Consider the following 18,197-nt stretch of genomic DNA (forward strand, 5'->3'; position numbering starts at 1 on the left):
TGACATATTGTGTGATGTCATCGCTTCAAACCGGCGTGCTGCATTGCATTGATTTTGGTTCATACAGTGTCGGATAAATTTGCTCTCACTGGCACACCCATAATAAGAACATATCGTCCATACATACAAATTTAGGTAGACAAGCAAGTCGCACACGTGATAGCTGAAGGGTCTAAATAAGACTAGTAATAGTTATCACCAAATCTCTCCCCGCTTTCTTTTATTTGTACTGATTGAAAACAATTGAACATTATTGTATGAACTAAAACTTCTATATCCTATTTTAGTAAACTATATCACTCGTAATGTCCCTTTAACTTAGGCATCTTATCATGGTTACTATCCAAACATTCAACCAAGTAAACTAAACTAACACTTTGTATTTAACTCAATCCATTCCAGACAGCCGTGAGTTTTCATTTGAAAAATCACAAAAGGTACTTTCTGAAAAAAAAAGTTTCCTGCATGGGAACTAATATTTTTGGTACAAAAATTTCACTTAGTAGAACTCAAGAAAAAATTGGTTAAAAAATTATAGAGAAAAAAAATACTATGTCAAACCACTCTGCTGTTTGAATTTGATGATGAAACAAACCATTTTTCTTGTCATAAGAGCAAACGTATCTCAAAAGCAGAACAGCGGTTGAGAAAAATCATCTGGAACTTGCTGTCACAATTTTTTTCTGAGACGGGTAGGAGGAGGAAGCACCCAGCAAAGAAAAGGCCTTTCTCTGCAATTCCCCCCTTCCCCTACCCTCTTGCTAAGAAAGGCCTAATACTCAGGTTGATGTTATTAACAGAAATATTGTGTTACTGTCACATACCTCTTATCCATAAATGCAAATTAGAGTCGAGTTCTCTGTCCGCAACCAAAACACTGCACAACAATGACATTTACCTTTGGATTCCTGCCAAGTCACCCAGTCGTGACATGAGCTCTCTGCCACGTAAGATTACTCAACACAAATGAGCGATCTGAATAAATGGCTCAAAAGAATCCAGAAAATATTAAAAAATATCCGGATTTGTTGCAAATTCGCTGGATCCACGCATGTGGATGGAAGCCATATCCGGAAAGAAAAAGTTGTGGATTCAAAAAATCATCCAGATACTTGTGGATGGCGCCTTTGTCTCATATTTAATCGGAGTGCTTTTTTATTATTTTCATGTTACCAGTTTCCCAGTATACCACGTCCGTAGTTGCTGGATTAGCAAGCTAAAGTCAGTTACATTAATAGTTAAAGTTAAAGCTGTTGGCGGACACAGAAAAACCAGGTACAAATGAAAACCAAGGCCTCTTCGACTGCCATAAAGGCTGAGGGGAACGTTTTTGCTCTTCCTGCTTGTATTTGGTTTGTTTTTCCAATGTATCAACATTACTAAGCGTAATATCCTGATCAAAATGACCAAAACAGCTGATGTGAACGCATGACGTGTTTTTCGCGGATGCAGATGTAGTACAGAGCATCAGCAGTTGACAAAATGAAAATTGAGCCTTCATTCATCCCATCATTCAAGATATAATTCCTATTGTCAGTATGAAAGATCCTGACGCCAATACATTCTATTGTCAGAATAAATGAAGTTAATAATTTTGTGACAAGAGTGATTCAATAGCCCTGTCTTTAGACATATTGTACTGATATCCCTTAATCGTTAGGGCTGCAAATAACAGTCGGTCATCGGACAACCAAAATTTGCTTGTCTCCGGCAAAATCCCAACGTTCTGTGGTCCGACATGATGTCCAGACAAATTTTTTTATCCTAAATCATTTTACGGTAAGGATGAATAAAACTTTTATTTTTTTCTCAAGCATCTGAGCGGGCCGGAATCCTAAATCCTCAAATTTGATTGGCTAATCATAAGCACGTGACCAGTCCAGCTTTTTATGATATGGCCCATGGGCCGGATTTTTTTCCCGCTGCCTAAATTTTGCTCCTAAAAGTAAGCGGTAGTCGTCAATCTTTTGCCTTTTTTACACATCCATCAACGATTAGTCAACACAAGTTTATCTCTGTTCACTTTAAAATGGCAAGGAAAGTCACTGTAAGTAAATTCAATTGAGTGTTTTGAAGTTGTGAGAGTTTGCTTAATTGTTTGTAGCTTGGCGCTGTAATGATGCGTAATCCTGTGTTTCTCTCGCCGTAAAATTTGAGTCAATTTCAGTCGAGTTTACCTCTCTGATCGTTGCTGTATTTAGAAGAATTTCTGTGGAACGCACTTAACGAATTTCCTCACTTTCTGCTATTCAATATATGGTAGAAAAGTGACAAAGTGATTTTAAAAGCAACGACTGACAGAAATTGTTTTTGTAGTAAAACTTCAAACTTCGCAAGAAATTTCACACTGCAAAAACAATTTTGGAGAGCTTAACTGGTGAAATAAATGCAACTAACACAAAGTAGTTTGAAAAAAATCTGTTTTTTAATACATCTTTCTTTGTCTATTATCTGAGTTACTCACTCGTTGCCGAGATTTTTTACAAATCATTAGTAGACAGCGCGCAAGCCAATTCAATGACAAGAGTAGCGTAAACAAACCCATTTGTAATCTGTAAAACCAATTTACTGCAGCAGGGCTGGAAAAAACAGTCGGTCATCAGACATTGTCCGACCAAATTTTGAATATGTCCAGCCAATTTCACATTATGATCGGACATGATGTCCAAACATTTCACCAACACCAAGTTATTGTCCATCCATAAAATTTGTTTAGATACATTGTTACAAGACTCGAAATTGCGACCAGTATGGTCGCCAGTGCGGCTAAAATTTCATCTTTGGCAGCCAAAAATTCTGGTTTAGTCGACAGCCAAAAATACGTCTGCATTCACAGGCTACCATATAATAGCGACTACGTTTCTCTGTGTTGACGATCAATAACAGTTATTTTCTCAGAAATTATGTCCTTCCAGAACTACATATTGAAAGATCTTTGCTGCTATAACATTCAACATAAGAAAAGAAAGCAATCTATCCTTTTGCTTAGCTGTAATTGATTCCCTCACATCGGAAAACTTGCAAATGGCTGATCGTGTTTGAAATCGCCCTATAATGCATTGCAAACCCTTGAGCATTGAGAAATGTATGCCTACTGATTGTGTCTCTTGAAATGCATGAATCCTTCACAGACATTATATTAGCTATGTACACAAAATTAGCGGCCAAAATAGTCTTGGAAATTTTTGTTTTACACATTTTATACTTTGAGTTCTTTTCTGAGTAAAATTCCTACTTGATTTGAAATGTTATAAACTCTTCAAATCTAGGCTACTCAATGTGCTTAGTACAGGGGCAAATATTGTAAAAAAAGGCTTTCTTTGTGCCTTATAGGCTGTGTTAGGTTCGCAAGGCATTTTGCTAAAATGTACAGCTGCCATCTTTTTTCCTACTGTGGAATGCGAACTGAACTCTTGAAATTGACCTCGAAATTGAAGAAACAGCTGCTTGAAGGAACCACTGCATCGTGCACAAATATAAGCTTACATTTCTGACATTTTCCTTCTAAGTGCCCATAACGTCAAATTTTTTTTCGCTAATCTAATTCTACATTTCACCTAACGAGCTTCTGCGAAAAAAATTTTCAATTTTTTAACGAATTTTTACAAAGTTCAAAATTCTATTTTCTTGCGGTTGAACCCTGCTGCTGATCACAAGAATAACATGCTCAAAATGGCCATGTGATTGATGCCTCTGACACAGGTTCAGGAACCTCACTTGACCTTTAGTGGATATAAACACATACATCGTGTGTTACAAAGAGCAGCAACGCACCTTTCCAGGATTTTCAACTAAATGTAGACAACTCAGAAGCAAAATTCCCACTTGTTTTCAAGTCAGATAAGTCATGACCCAAATCACATGTTCCTGAACCTATGTCACTACTCACTTCAAACCGAGGAAGACTGGTGCGAAGGGTGGACCAAAATGGCGGCAAATTTGAACGTCTTAAAAATTGTAAAAAAATTTGCGTTTTATGCAAATCGGAAAATTTTTTCGAGAAAGTTAATTGGGTGTTATGAAGAATCAGATGGGAAAGCAAACAATTTGATGTTATGGGCACTTTAAGCCTCAGTCTTCAGTTCATTTAAGCTTATTTTACCAAATAATGAAAGTGACAGAGATCATTTTTAAAAGCCATTCATGTGTTCAAGTTCAGCCTTAGACCTGCAACTTGTTAATTTACGAAGTGGAAAAAAAAACAAAACCCACAAACCTGCTATTGAATAATAGCATTTCAAACAGCTCAAAGCCACGGCTGTTTGTTCACTTTCTTCTCCACTCTCCCTTCTAAGAAATGCCTGGTTCCATTTTGTTCTTTTCTTTTGCCGAAGAGGCTGTGAAGGACAGAGAGTTCCGAAGCCACCAAAAGCTTTAACCATGTGCAGTTTGTTTTCAATTCTTTGGAAAACTGATCCAAATTTAGGCTTAACTAGCTTTGGGAAAGGCTTTTACCGACCACAAGTTTTGTTTGTTGTCAGCTTGACATTTAGGTTAACTGAGCAGTTTGAAGTTGTTTGTTTGCCCGAGAATTGCCCAAGGATTAGGTTTCTTCAGTTTTTCATTTGCGAGTTATTAGGAGACTGAAGTGTTCCACACAAATTTATAGAGCTTTGTATAGAGACACCATATTATAATATATCGGTGCCCGATGAGGGGGCACAAATATGGCAGCTGTATAGTAACAGAAACATCTGTCATTGAGTTTTGCTGTTGAAACGAAAAGTTACTACTCTAGAGTTCCAACACCTTGAAATTAATACTTCTTCCAGTGAAAAAATTGTTCAGTTAGCAAAAACTAAAGCCACAACTCATCTTTTGACCTACACTCCAACCTTCTCGGGCCGCCATTAATGTCATGCAACACAAAAGCTTGTCCTGTTACAAAACGAAAACCCTGTTGAGCCAAAACATTATTAAACATCAAGTTCCTAAAGGGTCTTATACCTGATAAAACTAAAACCTCTGAAAAAAAGTAATTTTTTTTGAAATATGACTACGTCACAAGAAAACCAAGAATACATCACATTCATCTGACGTCACATTATTTGATACCACCCAAACATTCTTGCACAACATGTGAATGTAATAATTATAATATAGTCCATTACACACAAAAGCGACAAAACCAATGGCACAAATAGAAAAATAATAGCTGATAATGTACTCTGTTTGAGCAAAAACATAATAAATGTAAATCATGATGGATGTCACATAAATATGACAATATTACATTTATCTTCACTCTGATGAAAGCCACTTTTGCAGTCAAACATGGAATCATTGTTGTCATGCTCAGTTTCATAATACTCTGGGACATTGAAAAGCTTTTTTCTGTGCTATTAATTCCCTTTAAAAATGATGGAAAACCAACTTGCACATCACGCAGGTCTCTTTATGGTATAAATGCAGAACTCTGCTCCCATGGTTTGGTAAAGACCCTTTTTTCACTCTGGTTAACTAAAAAGCAGAGAACTAAAAAACTCTTGCAAGTTTGTTTTTGCTACAAACCTACCAAGGCCGGAAACTATGGAATACTGATGATAATTTTTTGTAATACAGTCTGTCTATGTACTAACCAGTAAAAGATGTATCTGTTGTTCAAAATAGTGTTAAAATATGATTTAGTTAACTATACAATGATCTCTTGTAGGCAGTTAAGAGTACTGATTTTGTGGTCCAAATTGCAGGAAAATATATCTCTATAGGTCTAGGATTTCAAAATTTTCCGGGGAGGGGGGCGTGCATGTCCCCAGGCTAGCTTGTATTTTTTCTACCTTGATGCCTGCCTGCTATGGAAATTATTGAAGCCTCTGATAGTAAACAGCATTTTTCGTCTCTTTCATCTTTTTCACAGGAAAAACCCAAATTTCATCATAGTGCGCTTAAAAACATTGTAAGATTGGTTGATGTCTACTTACAGTGTCAGAAATAGATTCAATGTTGCCGTGCATCTGTTCAGTAATAGATCAAAGATGACGTCAAAATGTGGTAAGAACAAAAAAGTGGGACACAAGGATATAGCCGAGTATGTCACTGATGTTCTTACCACATTTTAATGTCCTCTGTGATCAATTACTGAACAGATGCACGGCAACATGGAATCTATTTGTTTTATACAATAAAGAAACAAACAATACTCAAAATCTTTAAACATAATTCGAAAGCCGGGCCTTTACCCACTTTGACAAACACAAAAATAACAATTTGACCTCACCATTACCTATACAAAATGGAGCAAACTGATTGGTTGCCAGGCATAGCAAAGAATTGTGATTGGTTCATGGAAATCAGGTCACTGTCAAACTTGAATCAAGCAACACTTGTGGTTGTTGTCTTACAGTGAGAGCAGAATTGAACTGCGAAATCTAAAGATCTTATACAAAATAAATAGGAAAAGCCAAGTCAGGTTTTGTCATCAGAGTACCACTGTCAGCCAAAAAAACTGGAATATTGCAAGAGGTGAAAAAGCTACTCAGAAAACTTGCGGTTGTGGTCAACATCAACACAGACATTGGAAGCCATTTGATTCAAGCATTGAATGAAAGCAGCATTAGTGATGGTGGAAATTTGTGTCCTCTGTGGTTGACGATTCTCAAGGGCATTTGATATAGTGTTGGAGACAATTATTTCTAGCTGCAATACAGATGACTGTGAGCTGTAGTGAGCTATATTTTGCTCGCTGCTGTGCCCCAAAACAGACTACAGTGTAGACCATTCGTGCCAGAAAGCAAGGTTATGTGTTTATTGTGATGTTTCTCTCCTGACACCAATCTGAGTAAACAATTATTTTGAGACTGGGAAAAGTTGATTTTATAAAATTACATTAATCTTATACACATTTTGCTTATTGGGTTTGTTAAATTCAAGGCAAAGCAATAGCTTCTTTCCTTGAAACAATTTCAAGACCAATTTTGTGTTTGGTTAGTCTCACTTGACTGCCGACTGATACTGCTCAAGTATTTTTTCCAAGACATTTTCCATAGACGAAACGCCTTTTTCTTTCTTTTTTCTGCTTCTCATACCCATTAACAGCCTTGTCAAGACATTTTTCTTCCTTATCCTTCGCCCAGTCACGTAAAATATTATATAAGTTCTCAAAACTTTCCGCCATTTTAAAAAACAGAATAAAAATATTTGTTATATTGATGTCATCTATGTGTCTGTCTTGTAATAGAATAATTTGACTTGTGTCAAAATATATAAACACAAGATAAAATATAACAGGGTTTGTGATTTACAGTGTACCTGGATGCCTGATAGACAAGTAAATGGAAGACATCATGACAAACAAAGTTAGCCTCTGGGAGTGCCACCTACAAAAATAAAAAACAAACTTTAATTAAGATGAAAATCAGCACTACATGTATGTGCACAATTATCTAAGACTTACTGAAAGAAAAACGACAAATTTCCATGGTTAAGACATTTTTTCACTTTACCTTAAAGTTTAAAATCGGTATGTCACAGGAAGTATTTGGTGTGAAACAAAAAATGGAAAAACTAAATGGAGTCTAAAAGCAAACTAGGCACAGTGTTTCTGAGAAATAATCTTTCTGCAGTTTGCTCTAAAGTTGCATATTCCAAAGAATTACAAGACAAATGAAATTATAATCAAAGCCAAAGACTGAAAATACTGATATTGTGGAGCCAAACCAGATAACTGCACATACATGCTGGATGATGTAAGCTTCCTGAACTCAACTTTGAGAGTAATAATTGGAGAGCAAAATAGTTAACAATTAATCTTTGAAACTGAGGTGAATACGGGCAGAATATTTACCGAGCCGTGAAGTGGCAAAGTCAATATTCTGCCGCTATATGTATTCACTGAAATTGAAAAGAATAACTGTTTTTAATTAGTATATACACACAAAGTACATGTACATGTTATCTCAAAAACAGACGAAAAGGAAACCATCAAAAGTCTATTTACAGTGACTGACTTCTCAATTCATACATGGAAAACATGCAAGCAGCACGAAGCACGTGCAAGACTATTTATTGACTTTTCAAACATGGCAAATCTAGTTAGTCTTTGAGAAATCCTCATCACAATCTAGCAAAATGGTCTTTTAACAGCGTTCAAATCAGGAATCTTAATCGAAAGTCTGCTTGCAAAACAAGTTCACCATTCAATCAAAGTTTTCTTTTTCACTTGAAATGAAAATTGAAAGTCAGAGCAGTTGGTGAAGGTCAACCTGAAATTTATAGTTATACTGTGTGCGCAGAACTTTCGGGAAAACTGAATGTTTTCTTGCACAACAACACGGAGGTGCTTCATTAACTGGCACTTGATTCTTCTGTTAATGATAGGTAAGTAGGGTAAAGTCTGCATGCGAGCCAAGTGGCCCATCAGGCTGGAGCTTATCCCAGTTTCTGTAGCATGAAGTGACTAGGAGTATTTCTACTCCCCCCTGGATGGGATGCTAGTCCATCGCAGGGTTACCCCCAGCATTAAGTTCGCCAGTACCCATTTATACACCTGGGTGGAGAGAGGCACTGTGAGAGTAAAGTGTCTTGCCCAAGAACACAACACAATGTCCCCGGCCAGGGCTCGAACCCGGACCGCTCGATCTGGAGACGAGCACACTAACCGTGAGGCCACCGCGCCTCCCAAACTTCTGTTAATGAACCATGTGGTATTCCTTCCTGCTAATGCTGGATGAAGAGCGACTTTGCAGTCGGGTTTGCTTACATGATGAAATTTGTGATTGCCAAGGACTGTAGTTTGTCTATGCTCAAGGGTTTAGTTTTTTCCTGTTTCTCTTGGTCTGATCTTGAACTATAGTAAGTCTTGGCATAGTAGAGTTCCTAGACTTCTGGTTCTCTAGGTCATCATCATAATCATCATCATTATCATTTGCACAATTTAAGAGTAATCCTGCTGGATGCAGCCAAATGTTTTCATTCCTTGTGGAGACTGCAGACCGTGCAGACAAAGTACTTTTTTTCCTCACATTAGTTTTGGAATTTAGTCTTGACTCACATATGTTTCAATACCACAAAATGGTCACACAAGAAACTGATCAAGCTCCTTCACGAAATGCCACTTGTCACAATATGCCAATATGTCAATCTATATTCAATCAGCGCTATCATAGGCTTGTATCGTGTTACACTTGAAGGTTCATTTGAATAAAGCACTCTAGAGTTGTGGCTACTGTTATAGTTATCTTGCACTATTTATATTGAAACATGGCACTGGCAGTGGTGGGATTTGAACCCATGCCTCTGAAGAGACTGGTGGGATAAAGAAGCCTAAGAACCTGCTAGAGACCCCGATAGAGTCTTCATCCGATGTCTGATACAGAAACAGGAGGAGCGTCAGTTAGCGCTCCAAGCCAGCCAAGCACAGCGGTGCAAGCGACTCCACTCGTTCAAGGGATAGCGCCTCCCAAACCTCTAGATACAACAGGAAACGTGGTAGACGACTGGAAACAATTTAAGCAGGTATGGAACAACTATTCCATAATCAGAAACCTCAGCACTCAAACTGATGACTACTGAGTAGCATTATTTCTGCACTGCCTTGGGCCAGAAGCTCTAAAAATCTATAATGGAATGCAATTCCCCAACGAGACAGAGCAAAAGACCTTATCAAAGATCGTTGAGAAGTTTGATGAGTTTGCTATTGGAGAAGTCAACGAAACATATGAACGATACGTCTTTAACAGACAAAATCAGGGACAAGATGAATCTATAGATGCATACATTGCTGCTCTGAGATCCCTAGCTAAACCATGTGGATTCTGTGTATGCCTTGCGGATAGCTTACTCAGAGATCGGATTGTACTTGGTGTTAAAAACAATTTGTGAAAACGCCTGCTGCAAGAGTGAAATCTAGATTTAAAGAAGTGTATTGATCTATGTAGAAGTAGTGAAGCCACGTCGTCCCACTTAAAAAGTATTTCAGAAGGTACAAATGACACCACCCATGAAGTTAATCGAATAAACAAGCACGCAAAGAAAACCCCGCGGAAACCAAAGAATGGTCGGAATTCAAGAAACGAGCAATCAAAAAAGAAAACCTGTCACTTCTGCGGCAGAAACCACCCTTTGAAAAAGGAGCTATGTCCTGCGTGGCAAAAGGGTTGTCAAAAGTGCAATGGCTGAAATAATTTCTCCTCGGTTTGCCAAAAAGGAAAAACTCATGGCGTGCATGGAGTCACAGAGCAAACAGAGCCCGGCAGCAATGCTCATGATGACTGCCATGATTACAAATTCCTTGCTGTTATCACTGCAGAACCATCTGTTCATGCGATCGAAGAAACATCCGGTCCCACGAGAGAAATATACACTGAAATGATTGTCAAGAAAAGAAGATAAAGTTCTAAATCAACTGTGGAGCATCAATAAACATCATTAACCGGTGTCACACAACCGGAAGTCACATAACACTGTCAAACAAAACCCTTAAGATGTGGAATGGAACGAATTTGAAGCCTCTTGGAACCACCCGCCTGAAAGTCAAAAATCCCAAGACACACAAGAAGTACTCCATTGAATTTGTTGTTGTCCCTGACAATCTAATGCCCCTGATAGGTGCATGTAGAGCACAACAAAAGGAACTGATAACTGTGCATCAGGATAATTTCGTCGCAGTTCCACCCCCACGGAGGCAGATGCGCGAAGACATCAGAAAGATTGGAACAGTAGACGAGCTAGTCCAATGCCGTGGAGACATGTTCTCGAAGGATCTTGGAACCCTACCCAGTACAGTGCATCTACAGATAGATGAAAATGCAGAACCGTCCATCATGCCCTCACACTGAGTTCCGACTGCCCTAAGAGAGAAGTTTAAAGTTCAACTCCACTGACTGGGGAGTCTAGGAGTCCTAGCAAAAGTGGACGAGCCCACAGCATGGGTGAGCAGTGTTGTCATTGCAACCAAGAAGTCTGGTGCTCTAAGGATATGCATAGATCCACACCCGTTAAACCAAGTCCTTAAGAGAGAAACACACCAGCTGCCAATCCTAGATGACTTAATGCCAGACCTGGCAGGAGTGAAGATATTCTTGACTGTTGACCTGACCGCAGGTTACTGGCATTGTGTCCTTGATCATGAATCGAGTCTACTCACTACCTTTGCAACCCCCTTCAGAAGATATAGATGGAGAAGACTTTCATTTGGTTTGTCAGCATCCAGCACTCAGAAGCAAGTTAGCCAAGCACTAGAGGGACTGGATGGAATACTTAACATTACTGACAATGTCCTGGTATACAGTGTCAGAGACACCAAAGATGAAGCTCTTATTGACCACGACCGGAAATTGGAAGCACTACTTCAAAGATGCAAAGCACGTGGAATTGCGCTCAACAAGGACAAGCTGCAGTTGCACAATACAGAAGTGCCATTTATGGGCCATGTCTTCAGCAAAGAAGGCCTTGAGATTGACCCTTACAAAACCAAAGCAGTCCTCAAGATGCCACGTCCTGAAGACGTGGAGGGAGTGCAGAGATTAAACGAATTTGTCAACTACTTGGCAAAGTTCCTATCCAGACTAGCGGACCACATGGAGTCGACACGTCAATTAATGCGACAAGACACCAACTTCAATTGAACAGAGGAGCAGGAGAATGCATTTCAAGAAGTCAAGCAATTTGTGACCACTGCATCAGTCCTCAGCTACAGTGCAGCTCAGATATATCTGAACCAAAATATACGCATAATTCGCGTCAGCTCAATATGCGTATACACGTATGCATACATGCACACATGAGTATACAGTATATACGCTTATGCCTGATTAGTATGTATGAGCTAACCTATTGTTTTTTCCTTTTCTTAACAAGTCTTTGTTGTTTTCAATGGCTTGACAGCTTGCCACAGAGCGAGAAAGAGTTTTCTTTATTTTGAATACCCGTATACAGTATATGCGCATATGCCTTCAGACTAGACCACATATGCCTTCAGACTAGACTTATTAGCAAAATGTTAGCTGACACTAACATTTTGCAATTGGGCACTTGACAGAAAGCTAACTGACTGAATATTAATTAAAAGAGAGAGTATTTTGCTGTTAAATCAAATATTTACTGTTTTTTTTGGTCAGATAAAGCCGGGGATACAAGCTTCAACAATTCCATCTTCATGGAGCAAACAACACAAGCGAGAGATAACATTTTTTCAACACAAAGTAAACATGGTCGAAGCAAAGGACTTGGAAACGTGTGCCGAAACACACAACTTCTCGATGAAGAAAATTAAAAATAACAAAATGTGAGCGGTGCACCATAGAAACTTCAATAAACAATTCTTCCATTAGGGAAAGAGTATTTTATCATTTGAATGAACGGTTTGTGTCAGATATAAACGGAGATATCACTTTCTTGACAAGGTTTTCGGAATGTTTCAAACAATAAACATCTCGCAAGCGACTTGCCAATGCATGCCGAAACACAGAACTTTTCCTTGAAGAAAAAACAACTAAACGTGAGCAGCACACCCTAGAAACTTTGATATACAATTCTTTGGCTAAAGATAGAGCATTTTACCATTCAAATGAACGATTTGTGTCAAATAAGACCAGAGATATAATTTTTTCAACAAGGATCTTCAGAACGGTTCAGACAATAAACACTTCGCAAACGACTTGCCAACGCCTGCCAAAACACAGAACTTTTCCTTGAAGAAAAAATAACTAAACGTGATCGGCGCACCACAGAAACTTTGATAAACAACTTTATTCATCAAGAAAAGAGTATTTTACCATTTGAATTCATGAATGGTCTGTGTCAAATATAACCAGAGACAAGGCTGTTGCCTAAGGAAATTTTTAAGGAGCCCTTCGGGCTTCTTCCACCAAAAGTTAGGAGCCCAAGCCACTTTATTAGGAGCCCAAATAAAACTCTCGGTGGTCAATCCAGGGGGGTTGGGGAGGTTGAGGAAGATGGTGGGGGGTTAATTGTGGAAATTTTGGGGAGGGCTCCTGGGGCAGAGATTTTCCATGAGACACTAATATGGTCTAATATCAATCAAATTTTATAAATAAAGCATTTAGCAAAGTGATCAAGTCATGACTGAGAAAGAATACCATTTCTGGTCAAACTCAATTATTGGTGTATCCATGCAGGTGCTGCAGCTTTTTTTATAAAAATTTATATTGCTGCTTTTGTTTTTGAGTTTTGCAATTCTATTTTAAAAAGACGAAATATGTTGTACAAATCATGAAATGTAAGCCACAAATGAAAACAAACAAAAATAAAAGGGCATTTGCGGGGGTTTGAATTTGGCCTCACTGAAATGTGCATTCCTTCCCCGGGTTTGGGATATTAGTATAAACTAAAGGTGATTTTGAGGCAGCATTACAGCAATATTGGCCACTTTTTTGGAGAAAATAAATTCTTGTATATTGGGCAGAGTTGCGACAATTCATTTGATAATTTAAAATATAGAACCCTAGTATGCAAAGAGAATTGCAATGATGTGTTCTTTTTGCTGGCTAGTTACTTGAATTATCCTTTCAGAACCTAAAGAAATTCATTCAGTACATCTAAGTGAAGTTTTCTGAAGTATCAGACAAATATTTAGACACATTTATCTTTTTCCAACTGTAAATATAATGTCAGCAGGATCATCACTCCAATTCCAAAAATATTTGTTATCAAAGTAGTTAATTTGCAACTTGGAATCAGTAAGGCATCAACAGAGAAATCTGAAATCTGAAATCTGAAGAGACACAATCCATTGGCATTGGTGAATTTGCGAAGTGATCAAAAACTCGAAATATGATAGCTTTCATTGATCGGCAGGACATTTTAACAATATGCAAATTTCACTTTGAAGCTTTTTTCATTCCCAGAAATATGATGTCCTTTGTTTGACTAACAATGCTTCACATAAAGAAACTTATGGGAATGCATAACAAAGAGACATATACGCGCGTATATGTGCGCATATGTGCGCGTATATAAGGTGCGCATATTGACGTACGCGTATATTCAAAATACGCTCGTATTATACGCGTATCCATAGTTCACATATATCTGAGCTGAACTGTACTATGATCGCAAGGCTGAGCTCAAGATCCAATGTGATGCTAGCCAGACAGGCCTTGGAGCAGCCCTCCTGCAAAGAGGTAGACCGATTGCATATATGAGCAAAGCGCTCACTGAAACCAAGCGACGATACACACAGATTGAAAAAGAAATGCTCGCAATCATCTTCTCATTCTTCTCAAATTCCATCAATACACCTATGGACGCCATGTGAAAATACAAAGTGACCACAACCCCCTAGAATCCATCTTGCAGAAGCCTCTCACCTGCGCACCAAGACGACCACAGGGTATGATGTTGAGGCTTCAGAAATACGACTAAAAAGTGTGGTACAAATGCGGCAAGAACCTACACTTAGCCGACACCCTTTCCAGAGCATACCTGCCGACCAGCGCCCTTCCTACTGGAGCTGAATATGAACACATCAACACAACAGCATTACTCCCTGTGTCCACTTCAAGACTTCAAGAGACCCAACAGGCCACTGAGAGTGACAAAGCATTGCGAATCCTCAAGAATGCCATTCTACGCAGATGGCCAGAACACCACGGTCAAGTGCCATCACAGATAACACCTTACTTCAGTATGAGAGACAAACTAACCATACAAGATGGAGTTATTTTCCATAGACAACGAATCGTCATTCCTGTCAGCTTACAACATGACATGAAGTGAACGCTGCATGTGTTACACCTCGGTGCAGAATCCTGTCTACCCTGAGCACGGGAAACCATCTTTTGGCCCGGTATGAACACTGAAGTAAAGGAACTAGTCGCGTCATGTGAAACCCGTCACAAGTACGAAACCAGCAACCAAAAGGAGTCTCTGATGCCACATGAAGTGCCCAGTCGACCATGGGAACAACTAGGAGTTGACCTGTTCAAGCTAAACTAGAAAGAATTCATGGTAACTGTGGATTACTACAGCAATTTTTGGGAGGTCAACTGCCTAACAAGTACAGTGGAACCCCGTTAATACTGACACCAAAGGGACATGATAAGGTGTCTGCATTATCCGGGTGTCTGTATTAAGCAGGCTAATTTAAGAGAAAATATATGAGCTTTTTAGTTGTCGGGACAAAGAAAACTGTCCATTAGAAGCAGGTGTCCGTAAGACGGGGTTTCACTATACTACCTCAGCAGCCATAATCCTGAAACTCAAAAACCATTTTGCACGGTATGGTTGCCCTGACCCCCTGATCAGTGACAATGGCCCGCAGTTCACCTCATCAGAGTTCACCAAGTTTGCTAAAGAATGGGACTTCAAACACAGAACCAACAGCCCTGGCAACAGTAACGCAAACGGGAAAGTGGAATCAGCAGTGAAAACAGCAAAGAACCTTATCCGGAAAGCCCTGAATTCCAGAACGGACCCATACATTGCGATACTCGACTATCGCAACACACCGACCCAAGGAATGGAGTCAAGCCTGGTGCAATGCTTAATGAACAGGAGAACACAAACACGAAAGCCCTTCTTCAGCCCAGGACACCACAAACAGACTGAGAAATGAAAGACCTGACAAGGTGACAAGCACAGCAGTCCAAATACTACAACCAACACTCGTGACTTGCCCACCCTTTTCAGAAGGCGATGTCGTATAAATGAAACCCTTTCAACTAGGAACTTAAGTGTGGAAGAAAGGCATGGTCACATCACGGCTAGATGAGAGATCCTATGTAGTGGAAACGCCTGACAGAGAGACATACAGAAGGAGCTGTTACCACCTGGGGAAAACCAAAGAGAGTCCTGACGCCTCGACGATACTGGACGTAACACCTGTGAGATATACTGGGGAAGGCTCATCACCAACCAAGATCACATGAGAAGTATCCCATACAGAAACACCAAACACCTCTGACACCATCAGCGAACTTCCTATAGCTGCATCCAAGAGTTCAGCACGGCCACCGCACACCAGAACGCCACCAGCCTATCTATCGGATTACATGATAACGTAAACAGTATCCTGAACAGTTTGCAAATAGGTCTGAGATGATATAAAGACTATATTCAAAGAACATTTATCAGCGTTTTGTTTTTCTATTAGTATTTTATAGTCAGAGATCAATATCGATGGAATGATTATTTTATGATTGGACGTCTAACCGTGAGTCTCTGGTTTTAAATGAACTGTAACTTAAGAGACACTCTCAAAACAGGAAGGATGTCACAACATGCCAATGTGTCAATCTGTATTCAATCAGCGCTAGCCTAGGCTTGTATCGTGTTACACTTGAAGGTTCATCTGAATAAAGCACTCTAGAGTTGTGGCTACTGTTATAGTCATCTCGGTTCTGTCCTCGTGTACCGGTTCATAAGAAGCGATACAAAAGACCTAACAATGTTCAACAGTTAAACAAAGGTTCGTAAAGAAAGGAGTGCAATGGTTATTCCCTCTGTGTACCGGTACACCAGGACAGAACCCTCATCTTGCACTATATATATTGAAACACCACTTTTTATGATGGATTCAGTATATTGACATTGATTGACATGACCACTAACCACTCAATCTGAGGTTGAATGTCGATTTTAGCATTTTAATAACATGGGGATGAATTCAGTCTAGCTAAATGAAGGCGTTGAACGCACTTTTAATCACTGTTGGTCTTTTAAGCTTGCTGATAAAAACCTCTTTAAGTCTTTATGCATATTTAGGAACTAAAGCCGATTTTACCAACCTGGTCACGTAGGCAAAGGTTTCGTATCCCTTTCTAAATGGTTGCATCAGGAGACACAGTTTTCTGTGGCAGAGGACGAATGAGCCTATGTCAAATTTGACGACGCCATTTTCTTGTTCCATAACTTGGATCATTGAATAAGATTAGCATAATTTGTTTTCATCTTCGACAGTACTGCACATCCATACATACAAGTCTACACTCGTCGGCTAAACTCGTCTGCATTGGTGCCCAACTTTGTAACCACGCCGAAAAACGCGGGCCGACAACAATGTACGTGTCACCCCGGTCGTGAAATAGTCATCACATTTGCTAGGGATTTTTCTTATTTTTCTCACTTTGTATACTTTCGATTTCGGATGTAATTATCAACAAACGAGATCGTAAGGGACAAAAAGTTCAAAATTCGTATTTTTTCTTTTTAAAAAACAAATTGCAATAAAGTGTGAATGTTAACCCATCCTCTGTAAACCATTTGTAGTCGATTTTCTCCAGCTCGGGTCGTTCGAAAGGTGGATAACGATATTCTCCGGATAAATCACTATCCAGCGGGTAGCTTGGTTTGTTTTGTTAACACTTGTCCACCGGATAGCGATTTATCCGTTCATCCACCTTTCGAACAACTGGGGCCTGAACCTGAACGGTATTTGGCCATGCATTAGATGAAAATCGTCCAAGTGACATAAAAGAAAGGCTACATTTCAAATCCTCACTTTGATTATGAACACCTTAAAGTGAAAGAAGGACTCGCGTTTGGATCACACGCGCGACTGAACGAGTCAAACGGTCAATTACTGAAATCATACGTTCGAGGTACGGCATACTGATGACCACTGACGCGTCAGCTGAGTTCAGTGTTTATCCTAAGACCCTGTTTACAATGAGGTAGGGTAACCTTAGTGCTAGGGTTACTCTTGCAAGAAGATTACCCTAGCATTCACACATTTCTTTTTTTTTTCTTTTTTTTTTTTTTTTTTTCATGGGCGTGTTTACAAGGCAGGTAGGGTTTCCCTGGCTCTAGGGTAACCTTAGCTGAACACTAGGATTACCCCGCTCCCCCAACTCCATTCTAAACCCTCTGCTAGGGACAACTCGCCTACCCGGGACAACTTTATCAGGGCTCCAAAAATCAAAATATGATAAAAAATACCGGCAAAAGAAACGAATTGTGACTGTAGAAAGATCGTATTAATTCACAATTTGCTTTAGTTTGGCAGTGGATAGAAAAAATTTCGAAAAAGGGCTTTTTGCGACGATAATAGCCTGCGTGGCAGGCCGTAGAAGGGGAGGGAAAGGGTGAAAATGAGCGCAGAGGATAGAGTACGCTTCGAAGAGGGACCCTACCCTCACGCGCTTCGCGCACTCGTTTTTCTTCTTTCCCTCCCCTTCGGACGCCCGCCACGCAGGCTACGAAGATAATATTTGCCGCTAATGTCGCTAGTATATTCAATCGTAGAATTGCTTATAGTTTTGCTGTCAAATTAATCCCAAATTAAAAAAGAATTACTGGGA

At 39.4% G+C, this 18,197-nt stretch overlaps 1 protein-coding gene across 2 annotated transcripts in view; it reads right to left on the reverse strand.

Annotated features, from left to right (window-relative positions):
• Positions 1-16,937, reverse strand: part of LOC110047546 (protrudin-like) — a 65,343-nt gene extending 48,406 nt beyond the window's left edge. Inside the window, exons 1-2 of one of the 2 annotated variants that reach the window (XM_089288679.1) lie at positions 16,686-16,934; positions 7,249-7,316 (exon numbers count right to left, since the gene is read on the reverse strand). In XM_089288679.1, the coding sequence (XP_089144805.1) occupies positions 7,249-7,316; positions 16,686-16,819 (202 nt within the window). In that variant the 5' untranslated portion in view covers positions 16,820-16,934. Of the gene's footprint in view, positions 1-7,248; positions 7,317-16,685 lie in introns of both variants that reach the window. The other variant, XM_089288682.1, reaches the window with a different exon arrangement.
• Positions 16,938-18,197: the final 1,260 nt, after the last annotated feature.

Source organism: Orbicella faveolata, unplaced genomic scaffold (assembly GCF_042242905.1).
Source record: "Orbicella faveolata isolate gen_17 unplaced genomic scaffold, um_ofav_v1 contig_1, whole genome shotgun sequence".
In the NCBI taxonomy this organism is placed as follows: domain Eukaryota; kingdom Metazoa; phylum Cnidaria; class Anthozoa; order Scleractinia; family Merulinidae; genus Orbicella; species Orbicella faveolata.